At 35.4% G+C, this 19,885-nt stretch overlaps 1 protein-coding gene across 4 annotated transcripts in view; it reads right to left on the bottom strand.

Moving 5' to 3' along the window:
- The window catches only part of PHTF2 (putative homeodomain transcription factor 2), a 134,981-nt gene continuing 119,728 nt past the window's right edge, over window positions 4,633-19,885 (bottom strand). For all 4 annotated transcript variants that reach the window (XM_018047272.1, XM_018047274.1, XM_018047273.1 and 1 more), the window contains 6 exons: window positions 19,702-19,833; window positions 17,490-17,576; window positions 12,487-12,642; window positions 11,235-11,330; window positions 7,696-7,821; window positions 4,633-7,029 (listed from right to left, as the gene is read on the bottom strand). In XM_018047272.1, coding sequence (XP_017902761.1) covers window positions 7,009-7,029; window positions 7,696-7,821; window positions 11,235-11,330; window positions 12,487-12,642; window positions 17,490-17,576; window positions 19,702-19,833 — 618 coding nt within the window. In that variant the 3' untranslated portion in view covers window positions 4,633-7,008. The remainder of the gene's footprint in view (window positions 7,030-7,695; window positions 7,822-11,234; window positions 11,331-12,486; window positions 12,643-17,489; window positions 17,577-19,701; window positions 19,834-19,885) is intronic.

Raw genomic sequence — 19,885 nt, 5'->3', positions numbered from 1 at the left:
GTGCACGGACATTTTCTAATTTTATACTCACAAGAACCACTTCAGGCTCCAGCAGCAGCAGCTCCACACCGCATTTTACAGGTGAGGCTGAGGGAGTATAAGGAGCTTGCGCAAGGCCATACACATGCTGTGAAGTATCCCAGCTCTGCCTAACTTCAGAACCCATGGTCCTCATCAGAGTGCAGATGAGCTGGGCTACTCTGTAAAAAAAAGTCACAGAGAGAGATGCAATTTTGCAAATATCAGTAATTACAAATTGACTCTATCATCCAAACATGGAGAAAGAAACTGAAGTCAATTTAATTTTACAGTACTCTTGGATACAAATATGTGCCATGTCATTTTTTTTATGACACAAAAATTCTAGCATAGATTTAACATGGACAAAAATTTTAAATTAAAAACCTTAATTCTCAGTCTGGAGCTGTTCACTGAGTTGCCAAGTGAAGAACGTGGTCCCTGAGTTTGGTATTTGCCAAGTAACTACAACATGCCAGAACTGAGCTAGATAGTCCCAATCTTTGAGGATAAAATTCAAAACCCTTAACTTCACAAAATCATCTGCTAGTGTTATCTTCCAACCCTTGTCTACGAATCTTGCCTTCTCCAGCCATACCGAACTACCTGCATGTGACACTTATGCTGGCACCTCCAAAGCATGCACCCTTCACAAGCTAAAATTTGTACCTCCTAGCCTCCATGGTAAATGAAACGAGGGGCTGTACTATTTCCCTAGTACCTAGTTCAGTGCCTAGCATGTGATATTCAAATACTATCCATGGAATGGATGGAAGAAAAACAGAATAAAATTGCAATTTTAAAGGCATTTGGTGTGTTTCCCATTTGCTAGACTAGCCTCTTACCCCAATGTCTTTCCCCAGACAGCAGACTCACATTTTGAGAATCTTTCAGCACTACTAACCTGACACAGTAAATTCTGGCTGAGAGCAAGAGTAAGGGTATAAATAGAAGGCCAGAAAGCTGCCAGGTCAGTCTGCATTTCCAGGCAAAAACAAGCAAATGCATTTGCAAACAGTGGGTATATATCCCAAGGGATGCAAACTGGTCACAGCCTTTGGCAACATGTCTATTTTGCTTTAAAGCGCACCTCTCACTACAAGGTTAGGAAAACCAGAAATTCTCAAACATAAATAACTGATCAAAACTTGTAAGAGAATTTGACAACGACAACCCCAAATTCTTAAAAACCAGTCAAAGATTGCTAAATAACTGCATTAAGTAAATGATTACATTTGGCACAAAGAGTCAGATTTTGCTTTAAAAGACAAAAAAGAAAGCAAGCTGCTAATTTAAATTTCAGATCATTGTTGAAAACACAGAACTGAGAAATGCAGCAGCATAAAAAGGAAGGAACAAGCAAAACTTTTAGTCCTGAGACTGTTAACTATTTTGTAGACACAGGAGATATAAAAATGTTGGAAGAGTAGACAGCACTGATAGCCAAGCACTATCCTTAACGAGATAGGAGCAGAAAGATGCAGAGGGAAAGCCAATTAGGCAAGAAAAATGGCTTAAGATTATACAGTCAGTCAAATGTATGACGCTTATCCAGGTTGACAGTCATCCTTTGGTTACTTGAGGTGATGAATTTATCATAAAGATAAATGGGGGCATCTGGCCTCACGGTTCAGGACACAAGATGAAGCTACCACAGTCTGAGAGCAGCTCTAATGATTCAATGGCACAGCTGATCAAGCTATCACTCGGTCTCTCTGCCTCCAACAGCTTAGGGAAGTTTCTGTTAGTTTCTTCTCCCATCTTCACTTTCACCACTGTCTCTCAACTTTAAGGCTTTTTAATTCACGGTTTCTTTTGGGACTCTGCTATCCTACCAACTCTTCCTGTTTATACTGTGTCCTGATTCATTCCTGCAGCATTAACAGAAATTCTGACTGGGTCAGGAAGTAACCATTAAGGATGGAAAGCCTGTGCTGGGGAAAACTCTCATGCCTGTTGGTTTCACAGGCTCCTCAAGGCCTGTAAAATGGCTGGCTGCTTTCGGGCTCAGCACCAATCACTGACCTGTTCAGCTATGGCTGAGAGAGAAAAGTGAAGAAAACCAAGCTTGACCAACTTCTTGCTTTGTTCAGATGAGCGTTGTAGCAAGCCCTTACAGGGCCATCTAGTAGACAATGGTCCCATCCAACCTATGACCAATACATTCAATCTTATACTAAGGATCCAAGCACCTCTCATTGAAATATAAATGATTTATAACATAAAATTGCAAAGGGTTAAGACTGGAGATGATGATGGGGGAGAGCAGAGGAGGTATCGTACAGGAGGGCAGCAACAGAATCCTGAGCACTGATAGAGAGCTGGCCTCACAGAGCAATGTTTCCTTCACAGAACTGAAGGAGGGGGAAAAGACAGAATTCATGCATGAGGATTTTTCTCTCTTTCGTAAAGTAACTAAAATACCAATAGCTGTAAGATGAGAGGGATTAGGAGCTTGAGGATAACAAAGGAGGTTTGGAAAAGCCATTGTAGGCAACATCTAAGTGGACAAAAGACTGATTAAAGAAAGTGAAAGTGAAGTTGCTCAGTCGTGTCCGACTCTTTATGACCTGTGGACTGTAGCCCACCAAGCTCCTCCGTCCATGGGATTCTCCAGGCAAGAGTACTGGAGTGGGTTGCCATTTCCTTCTCCAGATTAAAGAATAAGCACTGCCAAATACAGGATTCAAAATTTCTAGTCATACCTTGATAAGCACCATTTGTAGAAAGTGAAGCCAGATGTTCTCCAGCTAATCAAAGCACAAATAGTGAGCAGACACTTAAAGTTAAGAGGTGAGATCAGGTAGAAGACAAAAAGACTAGGCTGTTACTAGTAAGGGAATCCACCACATAAACGAAACAGAAATCTAATAATGAAAAGATATGAATGGAATATGCGCCTGAGAATTTAGTAAAGTCATTCACAATTGGATAAAATACACAGGCTAGCAAAAGAATGAGAATAATTCCCTTCCACATTTTAGTGTGCCTACTTATGAAGTAAAGGAATTAGATCTCAAATCTATAAAAGAACTCTTCATGTATGATAATTTATATGAAGCATGATACTTAGTTATATCTCGTATTTGGTAAGGATGCATACATCTTATGTAATGTGAATGCTTTAGCTTGGAACTTTTTGTTTGTAAATTGTCCTAGGCCATTACTTATTTGGAGGGGAAAGAGAACCAATCTTTCTGCACATTTAATACATGTCAGTTCCAATGCTGGTGCTTTGCATATATTAATCTTACTAATCCCTCTAATAGTCCTGTAAAATAACTGTCAGTAATTTATAGTTGAGAAAACCAAAGTTCACAGAGGTTAAATAATTTGCCTAAGACTGTAAAATAAGTCTGACTCCAAAGTATGTGTTCCCTCCAGCAAGTCCCACTGCAGAGCTGAACAGGGAGCCATCAAATGAATTCTCTTTCCTAACGCCAAAAGCTTCTTAGTATACATATGATCTCACTACACATATGTATAGACTTATAAATATTTATAAATATTCCAGAATTTTTTCCTATAATTAAGCATTTTGATTAGTTAAGAGGTGCTGTTACAGAATATACCTCCAAAGGGAATAAAGAGTGTGGATTCTACTTGAGGAAACTTAGGCAAGCTTTTCAATCTCTTCTTTGGATTCTTTTTTTTTTCAAACCTATCAATAGTGAAATGAGAGCTTTGGACTAGGTGGCGTTGGGTTCTATGTGACTCAGGTCATCATTCAAAATTCATTCATTCAATAGACTGAGATTAGGCACTATTTTATGTGCTGGGAAAACAGCGGTCAATGAAGTTAAAAATCTCATGCAATTTACATGCTCTAAAATTTCTGATCTTAAGACAGTAATTCTCAAGGTGGTGAGGAATGATAAGTGGAACACAATTTCAAAATCACTTATGGAGTACTTTTTTCAGAGTATGCATGTACCACATCCAAGATGCACAGTCTACTCCCCAGGAAGTAAGCACTGTGGGGAGCCAGAGATATCGATAAGCATTTGTGGTATCTCTCTTACAAGGCTGGCAGAAAAATGGTTGAGAATTAGTGTTCTAAGTGATACAATATAAAGAGATGCAAGTCATATTGCTCAATCTGTAAGTGTGAAGGGAGACTCACTAAGAGACCCAATTATAAGCTTAAAGAAAGTCGGAAAGTGCACTTCAATGAAGAGTCCCTGATTAAGGCCTAGGAACATTTGTACCAGTCAGAGAACAGAAATATTACAACGCTTACCCATGTTATTGGTGGCCATGATCTCTCTTGTTGAATCACATGTAAAATCACTTGGTTAAAAACACAGTCCTTCTGATAATGAATTTTAATATCCCAGGGTACAGCCAGTTTTCTGTATTTAAATACAAACAAGCAACAAACATTAATGATGTCATAGCATTTTGGTGATGAAAAGCCTGTGCACTAATTCTTCTTTACTATTCTGAGAATCATAACACAAAATCTGAAATGTTGGAAACGTTTTAAAAATATATTCCCACTCCCCTCAAATCTAACAGTTATACCTAAAGTTTATGCTACAGTAAATACAAAATTACCATAGAAATGTGCATGACTTGAAAATATGAAAAACAATCCAAAAAAACCAAACCCACTCCAGGTTTAACACTGTCAGTCATAGAACGTTTTATTTTAAACTTGCCATTCAAACTTTCAAATATGATACATGTGGCAAAGAAACAACAGTTAACACACAACATCTGCCACAATTCTATCTTTGAACTGTCTTTTCCATATTATGTGGTATATTACAATTTCTTTCAATTTCTTACATTCATTGTATTCTTAAAGGCAGCAATGTCAATTTTTCTGCTTTGAAAACAGTTCCATTAATGTTCTGAAATTACCTAAAATGATAACTTTTTCCTCTTAGTATTCTACCGCTGCCATATTAGTGACATAATTCAACATATTAATACGATGTTGAGAGGTACACTGTACTTAATAACTCAACTCTCAACTCCAAATTGAAATGAACTTCAATCAAAAAACAAGCATTTTCCTAAATCAGTTTACTCAGCTACTTTTCTCAAAAATATTTCCATTCTGAAATAAGTTTTTTTGTGTGTGTGAGATACAATAGTTTCATTTTTATTCCTAACAGAACTCATGCTGTACTTTTTTTTCTCAAAATATATTCAATATATTCTGTGCAAAATGTTAAGTTCTGTATAGGTATGTACCTTATCTTGAAAAACTTTATAAAATATAATTCCTAAAAACAACCTCAACATTAGACAATAGAGGAAGAATAAACATATCAGACAAAGCCTAATTTTTCACAGGAGAAAAAAAGTATGTTCTTAAAGCTCCAGTAATACATTCCTTGAAAAAACTCAGAATGCACTTTGGTCATTATTAAACATATTAGAACATAGGCAAATAAAACAAAATATTTTTGTTTTCTATACAATGAGGCTGATTTGAGGCTGATCAAAAGGAATAGTGAGAACAAAGTGATATTATGATATGGCTCTGTTCTCCACACATTCCTGATCTTAAGATTATGATTTGGGGATTAAAACTGCACCAGTCAAATAAATCATTTACAATTAATTATTTTAAATTCCCTAAAACATGGTAAAAAAAGGTGAGGATATTCAACATGATACAACTTGCACCAAGAAAATTCTAGATTGTTTCAAATAAAGTCTTTTAAAACTAGACACCCAGTTAAAAAAAAAAGCTTGCTAAAACATTTCATATTTCATGTAACTCCTAAAATTTGATTGTATAAATATAACAACTTAAAATCAAGGCCCAATGTAAGATACCATCATAGTTGCCCTATTTACCTAACATGCCAACAGATAAGTTCTCATTTGGACACTTGGCAAATTATTTGGAGGGGAGGAAGGGGGTTACTTTCTAGGTTAAAAGCATCTAAAATAGCCCTTATATAACTGCGAGTTGAGGAGGGGGATGTACTAGATAGTAGAATTTGCAAGCTATCGCTATTTTTCCTGAAAACTCATATATAGTTTTACAGCTAGCAATCAGGAATATCTGATTGGTTCTTAATGTTATTCTTAAGTTGTTCATTTGAGTGTGGTATGAATAGCATACACGATAGTGTACCATGGGGAGAAAATTATTTTACTTGAGTAAACATAACATACTTGAGTAATATCAATAGGCACTTCACTTGTGAGATGAGTATATACCTCACTCAAAAGGATACCATATCATGCCCTAGTACACTATAAAGACACATTATAGTACACCCCATATAAAGACACACATTAAAAGTAACAATTTTAAAAAGTGCACATTTTGAGCATGCACAGTTGGAGCTGTGCAAACAGCCCAGTGTTTCAAATAAATACAATTATTACTATTTATTTTTATCAAAATATCTTACAGTATGGTAACCATTTACAATTATTGCTCTATTAAGAGTTTTATCATCAAAGAGCACTTGTTGACCTGTTGTGTAATACCATAGATATTAATACTGAAGGGTGCTTAAACTGCAGCTTAATCAGTTTAGATCCTGGCATTGTTTCAAAATAACTCAAAAGAAACCCGGACTGGATCTTAATTTACTGAATAAAAATGTTTTATGTGTTTAGCTGAGTCTAATGCAAGTTTACAAAGTTAAAGACGTTTACTTCAAGTAAGGCAAGTCACGGCATTGATGGAGAAACAGTGTTTAGCAATGGCTTCTATTCTCACAATTTGTTGTCATTTTTTATGAGCAATTACCAGGATCTCAAGTATCTGGACATCAGTTTCATCACCCTTTCAACAACTAAGTATATCAATGCTAAAAATAAAATATAAAGACTAAAATAAATGTAAAAAACAGTGAACAAGTGAAATAAATATAAGAATTGCACAGGACAGTCTGATGTAAACACTTCGATTTCTCAGCTGAGATTCCTGAAGCAAAGAGTCAGTGACTGCTTTCAGGCAGCTTAGTTGGTACTCTTATTCTGGAAAAGAGGCTACATCTTCTTTTCTCTGAATTGTCATGATTTAATCTTCCAGAGCTAGTGAAAAAATAATACATATAGGGACCATTAGAGCCAGTTTTGATATTGCAACTTATTAAGTTATATCATATGACATTGTTTTTTATCTAAATTTCATTCATAAACAACTGAAGGTTCTACTATTTTAAATTCTTTTATTCTTTTATTTTTAAGAATTCACCTCAAACAAATAAAAAAGTGAGACTCCAATTTCTCTTGCTTTCTCTAACTGGAAAGTGACAATATACATCTACTACCGGTTAATATAAACATTCTACACCTTATTTGCTAGCAGCTTTGCACATGTTGGAGGATGCATATATTGCTATATAGATAAACAATATAGCTTTTGGCCAAAGCCAGTAATAGGGCTCTTTTTTAAAAAATCATCTAAATTAGATTTATCTTATATTTGAGTAAAAATAGACACTTCCACTTATCCTATCCAAGAGTACCATTTGTAACAAATACTGTTCTGAATGAGAAGCTCCATCAGTATTATAAGCCAAGAATATTTATCATTCTTTGAAATTAAATGTTAATTTATCTTCATTAATTTTATATAATATAACCAAAATGACTCCATTACTATACATGTGAGATCTCAAAGTGTTAGGGTGAAATAAACATCACGAAAATGTAATAAGGGTACTAAGAAATTTAAAAATACCTGCAAGCCCTTACCTTTAAATTAAATCCAAGCAAGTCACTGATAACACCAGAAACAGCTGACAGGATGACAACCTGGGTGATGTTATAAAGCAGTGGATTCATTGTAAGTCCATATAGTCTAAAGGGACTGTCCAATTCCTAGTAGAAGAGGAAAAAACCATGAACCCAGATTCATTGAGAATTATTAGTTAAACTAATTCAGGGCAATATGCAAAGAGAATTTTTATAAACACTGTTTCAAAAGACAGTTACAAATCATGATAGTCTTAGAATAAACTTGATTAAACCTGAAGTAAGTAAACATACTTTTAGGTTTTCTTAGGAGAAAGTAACTTTCATTTAAAAGAAATCTATAACCTAAATTTGTAACTCCAATTTCTGTCCCAAATGAATGACTAATAACTATTGGTCTGGTAGCTATAAGGTTAAAGAATACTTTTCACTATAACAATAGAAATTGAAAGAGAAAGAGAATAATATATTTTTGCATAAGAATTAGAAATTTATTTAGCCAAATTTTCTGTCTATACACAGACACACACACATATACATACATATATGCATATATATATAATCCCCCTTTGAGATAATTTTCAAATGCATAGATTCATTAATTGATTCACTGACTCAAACATTTAAGTAAAGTTCTATATATGCTAGGCACCATGGCAGGCTCTGGAAAAGTTAAGATTCAGTCCTCATGCTGAAGGACCTTGCAGTCTAATAGACAAGCAAAGATATAATTCAACTATGTGTCCCACAAAAGAAATATGTATAAATGGCAGAGGGCCAGAGTAGAAGGTGTTCCTGCAACTTAGTTCCTGGGAAGAGAGAAGGTATTCCCCAAGACACAAGAACATGGCACCTTTGAATTGCTACAGGTTGTACGAGGCAAGGATAAATTTTATAAAACTGGCTACTTAGGTAAGGGTCATTCTTTAGGCAAAGTATGACAGGAGATTGGAACAAGAAGAATTTAATTTGGGGAGTAGTATATCAGATGTGCATGTGAGAAACACAGATTAGAGAGCAGCAAGACCAGAAGGAAGAAGCCCTCAGAGTTCAGTTCATCAGAAGCTCAAGTGAAAATGATGCGGGTCTGACTTACAGCAGTATTGGTAGGAAAAAGAGGATGAACTGGACAATATTTGAGAGTGTGAGTCAATGCACCCAAGAATTTCTTGGCTGTGAAGAAAGAGAAAGAAGGAGCAATCTATATTTTGTCCCAGGTTCTGAACAGAAGACTATGTTTGATCAAAAAAGATCACACTGATGTGTTTCGTTTTTTGGTTAACTTTGTATTTCTCTCTATTTTGCAAATGAAGCTGCTCACATGAAGTCTCAACTTTAGAGCCTTCTCCTAGTTAGCATAGTGCCTAGACTCTTAAGATACTCAATATTTATGTGTCAAAAACTCACCCAGAGCTTCCCTGGTGGCTCAGTGGTAAAAAATCTGTCTACCAAAGTAGGAGACATAGGTTTGAGCTCTGGTCTGGGAAGATCCCACATGCTGCAGAGCAACTAAGCTCATTTGCCACATCTAATGAGCCGTGCTCTAGAGAGCGGGACTGGCAACTACTGAAGCCCATGCGCTCAACAGCCTAAACTCCACAAAAAGAGAAGCCACCACAAAGAGAAGACTGCTCACCACAACTAGAAAGGGGTGCCTGCTCACTACAACTAGAGAAAAGCCCATGCTGCAACAAAGGCCCACCAGAGCCAAAAATAAATGAAACTGGAAAAAAACAAAAACAAAACCCACCTAACTCCTCTGACCCTTTTCAGTGCCTAATATACTGTGAGGCACAATCTATAGTCAGTTAATGCATTTTAGTTAACTGAAGAAGTAACCATAGCATTGAGACGCAACTAATTTCCTACTATTCTACGAACACCTTATACACAATTCTAAACTTTCCATTTAATTTGTTACAGAAACAGAGATTTTTAAAAAATGGTTTCCTTTTAAGAAAGAAAGGAATTATTAACATTGCAGTGATAATGTTATTTTATTAAATTACCTCCAAAGAGGGAATACCAGACGACCTGACCTGCCTCTTGAGAAACCTGTATGCAGGTCAGGAAGCAACAGTTAGAAATGGACATGGAACAACAGACTGGTTCCAATGGGAAAAGGAGTACGTCAAGGCTGTATGTTGACACCCTAATTATTTAACTTATATACAGAGTACATCATGAGAAACACTGGGCTGGAAGAAGCACAAGCTGGAATTAAGATTGCCAGGAGAAAGATCAATAACCTCAGATATGCAGATGACACCACCCTTATGGCAGAAAGTGAAGAGGAACTAAAAAGCCTCTTGATGAAAGTGAAAGAGGAGAGTGAAAAAGTTGGCTTAAAGCTCAACATTCAGAAAACAAAGATCATGGCATCCGGTCTCATCACTTCATGGCAAAGAAATGGGGAAATAGTGGCTGACTTTATTTTTCTGCACTCCAAAATCACTGCAGATGGTGACTGCAGCCATGAAATTAAAAGACGCTTACTCCTTGGAAGGAAAGTTATGACCAACCTAGACGGCATATTAAAAAGCAGAGACATTACTTTGCCAACACAGGTCCGTCTAGTCAAGGCTATGTTTTTTTCCAGTGGTCATGTATGGATGTGAGAGTTGGCCTATGAAGAAAGCTGAGCGCAGAAGAATTGATGCTCTTGAACTGTGGTGTTGGAGAAGACTCTTGAGAGTCCCTTGGACTGCAAGGAGATCCAACCAGTCCATTCTGAAGGAGATCAGTCCTGGGTGTTCATTGGGAGGACTAATGTTGAAGCTAAAACTCCAATACTTTGGCCACCTGATGCGAAGAACTGACTCATTGGAAAAGACCCTGATGTTGGGAAAGATTGAGGGCAGGAGGAGAAGGGGACAACAGAATGAGATGGTTAGATGGCATCACCAACTCAATGGACATGGGTTTGGGTAGACTCCGGGAGTGGGTGATGGACAGGGAGGCCTGGCGTGCTGCGGTTCATGGGGTTGCAGAGTCGGACATGACTGAGCAACTGAACTGAAAGAGTTACAGTTATGAGATGAAATATACTGAAATTATATTATTTTTGATTGCTACCCAAAAAAGCTTTGAAAATTTATTTATTGGTGATATATAATTATTACAGTGATAATGTATTACTACTTTTTAAACCAATTCAGGCCAAGTAAACAGAAGACTGCTTTGAGAAATACAAAATGAAAAAAAAATAGCAAATTAACATCAAATCTTCTTTTTTAAAATCTATTTTAAGTTCTAGGATGCAAAAACTTCCAAAGATGCCAACTTCTACAATATTCTAAACATTAAGAGACTTAAAATTTCAAAACTGAATAAAAGTTCAAAATAAAATGATCTGAATTACTTTGATTAGCTTTTCAATGAGAAATAAAATGTAAACTGCATGAATGTGCTCAAAAATAATTTGGAAAACATCTTCAATAATCCTGAAAACCAAACACAAATTAGCATCTACAAACAAAACAGTATGAAAAGTTAGAACAGCATTTTCTACATGATGTTCATTTTCATTTCACTCTTACCTTTAGCAATTTAGTAGCCAGTTTTAAAACATTGTTCACTAGTGTCAATTCCTCCTTTTTGTTAGGTTTCTTTTCCATTTTCAAGTAAAGGTTTATCTTTTATTAAAAAAGAATGAACAATTAAATAAACTTAAAATTATAATAAATACTCATTTTTAAGAGGAACTGAAAAACATTTACTAAAATATTAGCAGTAGTTCTCTATTATTAAGAGTATAGGTGATATTAATATTCTTCTTCACACTTAACTATATATTCCTAACTTCTTACAGCAAATATAAGAAAATAATATTTTTTTAACTTTTCAAATGTAACTAAAAGCTGAAAGAAGGAACACTGGATTTCTTTATTAAAATGTGAAACAGTTTAGCCCCCGATCCAAATTAACACAGAAAATAAACAATAACTAGAGTAAAGCATGGAGAAGGCAATGGCACCCAACTCCAGTACTCTTGCCTGGAAAATCCCATGGATGGAGGAGCCTGGTGGGCTGCAGTCCATGGGGTCGCTAAGAGTTGGATACGACTGAGCGACTTCACTTTCACTTTTCACTTTCATGCATTGGAGAAGGAAATGGCAGCCCACTCCAGTGTTCTTGCCTGAAGAATCCCAGGGATGGGGGAGCCTGGTGGGCTGCCGTCTATAGGGTCGCACAGAGTCGGACACGACTGAAGCGACTTAGCAGCAGCAGCAGAGTAAAGTAAATCAGTTGGTTTGTTTACTACTTTCGCCTTTCCTTCTAACTGACTTGGTTTGACAGGGTTACCAATTTCTAAAAATCAAACTATTCCTGACAAAAATATTCAACAAGTTCACTAGCAATAAGTTTGTTTAAATATTCCTATGAAATAAGGAAAACACTTTTTTAAATTCATATAAAATAAAGTTAAGCATCAAAATTATTTGGCTTTACACTTTCTATCAAATAAAAGTTTATGCTTATTCAAATATGGCTCTGCTACACTGCAATGCAAACATATCCCAACAATGGTTTAAAATCCATCTTTCTACAAACAGTATTTCCTGCTTATCAAATGAAAATGAGACACAGAAACAATAGCTTAGACTTGAAATCTGTATCAAGGCAGAACAATGAAGAAAGTTTTGTGCTCTACCAAATTTCAAGTTTTGCTCTGCAACATAAATGGTCTTAACAGAGGTTCCTGAAAAATTCTGAAGTAAATGAAAACTTTTAATTTTAACATATAGGTATCAGACATTAACTTATAACATAATTAACATGAATTCTCACCTGTTCAGTAAGTAATATTGAGGTATTGCTATATTTTTTACTTGTTTCTGATCCAAGGGTAACAAATCTTAGGAGAAAAAGTGTTAACGAGATGCACCAGATTACCAGTTCCCAATTGTAGTGACAATCAAGGAAGATCTCATGTACATGAAGCAACTAAAAATGTAAGGAAAAGGCAGTATGAAGAAGAATGTGATTCAAAAATTTCTTCTTTAAAAGAAAGTAAAATTTTACTTCATACAGATAGATCATGGATATAGTGTTACATTTTTCAAACATTTGACATTTCTTAGGAAATACTGCAAGCACATGAAAGGTATTGAGTATTATATAATCAAAACCTATATATATACTTTCATTAAATCTTAGTACCTTGCAATATTTTTTAGATTTTCAAAAAAATAAGAGTAAAGATTCAAAGGAAGCCCCTTTAAACTGTTCTTTTCATCATTGCCCTTCTTCCTCACCCCTCTGTAAGGGTAATGACTTTTGCATTTACCTTTTCCACTCAGCTTTTATAGTTAGCTAGGTATTTATGGTTATACTATGTTATATGTATGTTGGAATTTGTATAAATGCTATCACATTGACCTTATCATTCTTCAATTTGCTTTTTAATCTACTGGATTTTGTTTTCAAAGTTTATCCATGATTCATTAAGCTTACATTCATTCATTCTAACTACTGCAAGGTATTATAGTAAAAGAATCAACCACAGTGGATTTGCCTACTCTACCAATTAACATTCACTGGGCTGCCAATTTCCTCATTGCAAACTATGCTGCAATAAATATTCTCTTCTGCCTCTCCTGGTCTTCTTGTGCACATGTAAGACCTTCTTGAGGAGTTAATAAATAGGAGTAAAACTGCTAAAGCCTTGGATAGTCACACATTCAGTGTTAGCAGATATTACAAATTTGTCTCTGAAAAAAAGTTGTGCCAATTTATACTCTCAGCAGCAGATCAGAGTTCCCTTTGCCTTCATATCTGTCCAAACTAGGTATTATTCAACTTCTTAACACCTGCCATTCTAATGGGTGTAAATTGTTCTCTTACTCTTTTCCTTTTACTTTTCCACATTACTTAGGAAGGATGAGCATGTTTCATATGCTTACTGGTCACTGGGCTTCCTCTTCTCTAAGTTATCCTTTTAAATTCTGTATCTAACTTTTTCTATTAGGTTGTCTGTTTTTATTGATTTATTGAAGTTATTTATTTATTGTGATTAACAAAGCTAAAGTCATATGTCTGACTCTTTGTGATCCCATGGACTGTAGCCTACCAGGCTCCTCAGTCCATGGAATTTTCCAGGCAAGAGTGGGTTGCCATTTCCTTCTCCAGGGCATCTTCCCAACCCAGGGATTGAACACGGGTCTCCTGCATTGCAGGCAGACGCTTTACCGTGTGAGCCACCAGGGAAGCCTATTTATTTATTGTGATTAACAAAGCTATTTAAACCATGTATTTTGCCAGTATTTTTTCACAGACTCTCTTTTGTCATTTACGGTGCTTTTTTTAATACTTAACAATTTTTAGGGAGAGGCAGGAGAGAAGAATATATGAGAGACTGAATGTATCAGGCAAAAGTCTGAAATATTTAGTCCGGACCTTTATAGAAAAAGTTTGCTGATTTCTGACTTAAAGAAACAAAACTGATTCTTTTATATTGAGGTTATATCCATTTTTATTGATCTTGCACTTCTAAAAAAATGTGTCATGTTTTTAATAATTTGTCTGGAAAGTTACTAGAATATTGTACATAGACATCCATACAGTCTATTTTTTTTTCTTTTCCAATCTTTATACAATTTCTTTCTTTTCCCTATCTTCACTGGTTAGCACCTTTCTTAACTAGAAGTGATCAAGAGGCCACTCATCTCATTCCTGATTTTAGAGTATCTTGAAGATAATAAATATCGTATGTACAATGTTTGCTCCAGTTTTTGAAAGATTTTTTATTTATCATATTAAGAACAGTACTTTTCAGTCACTATATTATGACTCTCCTATTGAAATTTACCGATTTGTTTTCTGTATCTATTGAGATGATCAGATGATTTCTCCTTTAATCAACTAAAAGAGTTCAAACTAGACAGCTGGAGGGATAGGCTGTCTAGGTCATGGCATATTTACTGTTATTAACTGCTGGCTTCATCTTCTGAGTATTTCTGCATCTAAGCTGGTTGACTGCTTTCTGTGTTCATACTGTCTCTCTGGTTTGGTAACAAAGTTACATGAAGTACATAAAATGAGTTGGGGGAATATTCCCTTTTTCTACTCCCTAGATCTTTTGCATAGGATTAGGGCTACTTGTTTATTAAAACATTTGGCAAAATTCATCTGTAAAAATCACATGGGTCTTGGGGATTTTTGTTGGTAGCTGATTTTCAAACTACTGAATCAATACTGCTGTATGGCTACAGGGTCTTCCCAGCTCTTCAGTTACTTTCTGAGTCAGTTTTAATTAATATTTCTACAAAACTGTCCACAGAAGCTTTTAACTTTAATGACATTAATATACACTACTATTCTTTTTTAAAAAATTCTCAACTATTTCAGTTTAATACTGTGAGTTTTCTTTTTAAACACTGCTATCTATAAGTGTGTTTTGAAATTTCCAAATGCATTGTTTTCTTTTTGCTGTCATTGTTTTCTACCTCTAGTATATAACTAGAGGTCTGTATGGCATCAGTTGAGAATCATTTTGTCACCTAGTACATGGGAAAGTTTAATAAACTGTTCTGTGTCTGAAGAGTATGTATTGTCCAATTTCAGAATAAAATTTTAACTGTCTTGTTTAGATACATGTCTTCATATTTTTGTCTGCTTCATCAATAATGAAAGAAATGTTTTCAAAGCTCCCAATGTGGCATTTTGTCAATTCCTCACTACAGTGCTATTGATTTAGGCTGTATATAGATAATACTGAAGTTATTTGCTAACACACATACAATTCTAGAATTGTTAGATCTTCCTGACTAACAATTCTTCAAACTTTTCGTCAGGTTTCTCTCTATCCCAGTAACACATCTTAGATTACAGTCTATTTCATCTGCTATTAATGTTACTTCACCAGCTTTCTCTTGGCTAGTATTTATCTGCAATGTATTTTTCTATCTTTTTACATTTAAAACTTGACAATGTTATTATGTTCCATGTGTCTTTTGTTGACAGAAATAGATTTTATGTTCATTAGAGACAAAAATACTGCAGGATGTACTTCAGGAACATGGAAATAAAACCCTGAAGAAAAGACTGAAATGCAACAAGCAATTGTGAGTAAAGAAACCAGTCTTCTTCCTTTTGATTGGATTAGATTTCTCTGTTTTCTGGTGTTCTGCAGTATCTCTACTGCTGTATCTCTATAATGTATCCAAGTGTCAATTTGTTTTTACTGTGGCTTCTTGTTCTTATCCTTCCTAAACCTGAAAATTAATGTGTTCTACTAATTCAGAAAAACTCAAGTCATCATCTCTCCAAATATTGCTCTCTCTCTTCTTTCAATATGAAATCCCTGTTAGATATATGTTGGATCTTCTTTTCATATTTCCATCTCTTCATCTCTGTTCTATATTCTGGCTAATTTCTTCCACCTCCCAGCTCACCAATTATCTTTGTCTTCAATTTGCTGTTTCTTCTGTTTGTTGTGTTTTTAATGTCAGTGACTTTTTTTTTTTTTACTTCTATGAAACAATGCTTGGGTATTTTTCAAATCTATCTGCCCTTTTTTTTAATAGTGTTATCTACATCTTCAGTCATTTTAAACAAGCTTATAGTTTCCATCTGATCAGATCTGAAGTTGCTGGAGATGTACTCCTGCCATGTGTTGTTGACTCACTCATGCTAGAAAGTTTTTTCATGTGTTCTGAGACCTGATGGGGCTTTAACTGTGCAAATTCTGTGAGGATTAGGGTTGATGTTCCCCAAGAACAGTCTTGGTTTAGCTTCTTTCAGGTATCCAGGAGTCTAGGATCTTGTTATATAAACTTCTTGACACAGCGGCTACAAGACAATATCTGTAATGTACACTTGAACCCTGAATCTGTATTAAAAGCTGACCTATACTTATATATTCTTAGGAGAGACTTTCTCTGCCTCCTTGGCCAGAACACTGGCAAAACTGGCCAAGCTTCCTATTATCTTCCTGCGCTGTTGGGCAGCCTCGTCTTACTGCACCTCTCCACCGAGACTGTAGGCCTTCGAGGGTTTTGGCCTTGCAGCATCTGTATAAGGAGGGACAGCAGATCAAGGCCTCATCTCCTGTCCTCAGATGGGCGTAAAATCTCAAGTCTTTCACATACTAACACAAACAAAGCACTTCAACCTAACATTAACACATATACTTAACTGCTCCGTTTTTCACTTTTATCCTCATTTTTGGCCCCTTACTGTGTTATAAACTCAAATATACAAGTAATATGTATATTTATAAAACACCTCACTTATACATATTAAGATGCTGGGTTTTTTTTCCCCCAGTATTGTATGTTTTAAATCAGAAGAATTTTCAGGTAATCTAGCATGTCTTATTACTTGAAACGGAAGTTTAAATTTCATAGCATAGACTATATCCTGAGATACTTTTGTGCTTCCCGACTAATCTTGGTCAATGAGAATTCTTTTTTCAGAGATGACGTGGTCAAGTTACAGTGATATATTCAGGTATAAAATAAAAGTTAATATTAAATGTGAATAAAGCAGAGATCAAGGAAAATAGTCTGAAAAATTTCATAAGTCTAGATACTCATCAGTTTGTTTTGGTAAATAAAGGTGAATTGTAGACAAAAATTATTTTATGTTCAATTAATAGACCCCTGAAAATAAGTTAGTTATTATTCATCACGTAAATAAGTAAGATGCATTTACTTACTCTACTGAAAAAAAATAAACTGTAAAAATTCAATTTCAAATTACTTATTACTTTGTTTATTATTAGAAAGCCTTGGAGGTTGAATATTTATAGATCTGATTATCTAAGTTCTATACAAAATAAATTAACTCACCTGGGCACAACAGATAAATACAACTGAGATAGTCAACAAGAAAGCAGATGAAACTATGACATCAACTGATCGCTGAGGACCTCGACGCTGGGGGGAGAAAAGTGAAAACACTTTTAAATATATTTACTAATTAGCAGCTAATTCCATGCTTTCAATTAAGGTACTAATCCATCACTGCACACTGACCATAGCTTATGACATTGGAAATATACCTGATTTGTGAGATGAATTTTAATTATAAACTGTTATTATTGCCTGAGGATTGGCAACACCATGAAAAATGGTGAATATATAGCCTAGAATTTGTAGAAGGATAAATCCCAAATATTCCATTTTGTCAAACACTAACTATTTATTCAACATGTTTTTTGAACACCTGCTCAGAATGAGGGACAGTGCTAGATGGTGGAAATATAGTAGAGAACACAACAGACAAGGAGTCAAACATCAAGGTCACAGAGACAGATATACATGCAAGTTGTGATGAGAGCTATGACGGAAAGGTATAGAATGCTTTCAGAACACTGGTGACAAGTTTGGTACAAATATCATTTCCTTACAGAGATCTTCCCAGGCCCATACCCCTAACTCTCAGGAAGATTGTGTAGGCCTGGGAAGATCTCTCCAAGGAAGTGATATTTACACCAAAGTAGGGTGCAGTAGCATGATGGCACACGGCAGTGTTACTGGTAGAAGGAAAAGCAAGTGCAAGAGTGTAAAACAGAAAAGATCACAGTACATTCAAAGCACTGAAGCAGTGTAGTCTGGCTGGAATACAGGGAGGAAAGTATTTCAAAATGAGACAAGAGGGACAGGCTATCTGCAGGAGCTGAGTCACGAAGGGAATTAAAAGCCTATTAAGATTTGGTTCTACATCCTAAGATCAATGGAGAATTTTCAGAAGGTTTTAAGAATATGGTCAAACTGGCAGCAAACTGAGGAAAATATTAAAAGGAGGATACAGGAATGCTGAGAGGCCATATAAGACGAAACTGCAGTAATCCAATACAGGAGATAACTGGTGGCTGCAATTAGGTTGGGGAAATAAAAACAGAGAGAGAAGTAAATGGATTTGAGATACATTTTGGAAACAGAAAGGGTGGGAACTGAATAAATTGAATGTTGGAAATGCAAAAGATGAAGTCAGTACTCAGAATAATTCCTAGACCTAGGGTTACATGTTTCCCTCACTGAAGAATGAGCTCCTAATGGCAGGGAGTTTCATCTCATCAATAATGAATGGCACATGGTTAACATTAAATGAATGTTTACTGACTAAAATAATCAATGCATAAAAAAATGCAATACCTGCTCAGGGATGATACGGAGAGCAAATTTTAGGTGGCTTCTCACTAAGACAGGTAACAAGGATCATATCCATCCTTCCAGCGGTGTCACAGTGAGAAAAAACAATCTACACTCATCTGTGACATTACCCAATGAAGACTAACTTAGCTGAGTTTAACAAGTTAAATAAACAGCATAATGAATTTTTTTAAACAGAAGTGGCGACAAATACTGCAAAATTATTCTACTTTTTCCTTGCTACCTCAAAATAAAAGTCATTAAAGGTCTAAGCATGTCAGAGGATAGTCGGTCTTTGGGTCAATTTTATTAAGCTATGATTACTCCATACACAGTGAGTATGCAACAAAGAAATAATCCTCATAAAAAATGTTTTCCTAAAACTAATTCAGATGTTTCCCATTTCCCTCCTGAGCTTTTATATCTTAATTCCATAATTAGGAAAGTTATTTTAAAAGATTAAAGGAAAAGAATGGCATGAAAAGGATGGCTTAGAATTGGAAGCTAAAGTTTTCAAATAGTAATAGGTCACCTCAGTGAGGCAGCTCATTGACAGATTTTTTTTTTTTTAATTTCCTTTTTTAAGCAGTGGGCTCCCTCTGCTGGCTTGTGGAGTAGTAGTAGTTGGTGAGATTTATGAACAAAAACAAATTTAGAACAATCTGATCTTGAATCATCTACCTAAAATGCATTTAAGTCTTCTGGACTTCAGATCTTTTACTGTAAAGAACCAGTTAAACATTTTGAATTTCTGCAAATGGATCAAAATGAACACTAGACGTGGCCACATAGCACCATGTGAGTACAAATCTGACTATAAATCTAGACATACATACATACTGACAAAGAATTGGAACTATGAGAGGGAGCCAGCAGGTTAAGAGTACTTTTATCACTACCATTCTACCTTAAGATAGGATCGGAGAGAGAGCCACATTTTTATATTCTGTACTTTCTTCAATCGGAAATGGGGAACCTCAGATTTTCGAGCCCTCCTTGCCGATGTTAAATGTCCAAAGAGTTTTGCAAAAAGTAATCGCTAAAAAAGATTAAAATAAAAATTAATTTTCAAGTAGATTACCACATAAAAA

The sequence above is a fragment of the Capra hircus genome, chromosome 4 (assembly GCF_001704415.2).
Source record: "Capra hircus breed San Clemente chromosome 4, ASM170441v1, whole genome shotgun sequence".
Taxonomy (NCBI): Eukaryota; Metazoa; Chordata; class Mammalia; order Artiodactyla; family Bovidae; genus Capra; species Capra hircus.
Note: the sequence above shows the minus strand (reverse complement) of the source record. Positions and strands in the feature narration are given on the sequence as shown.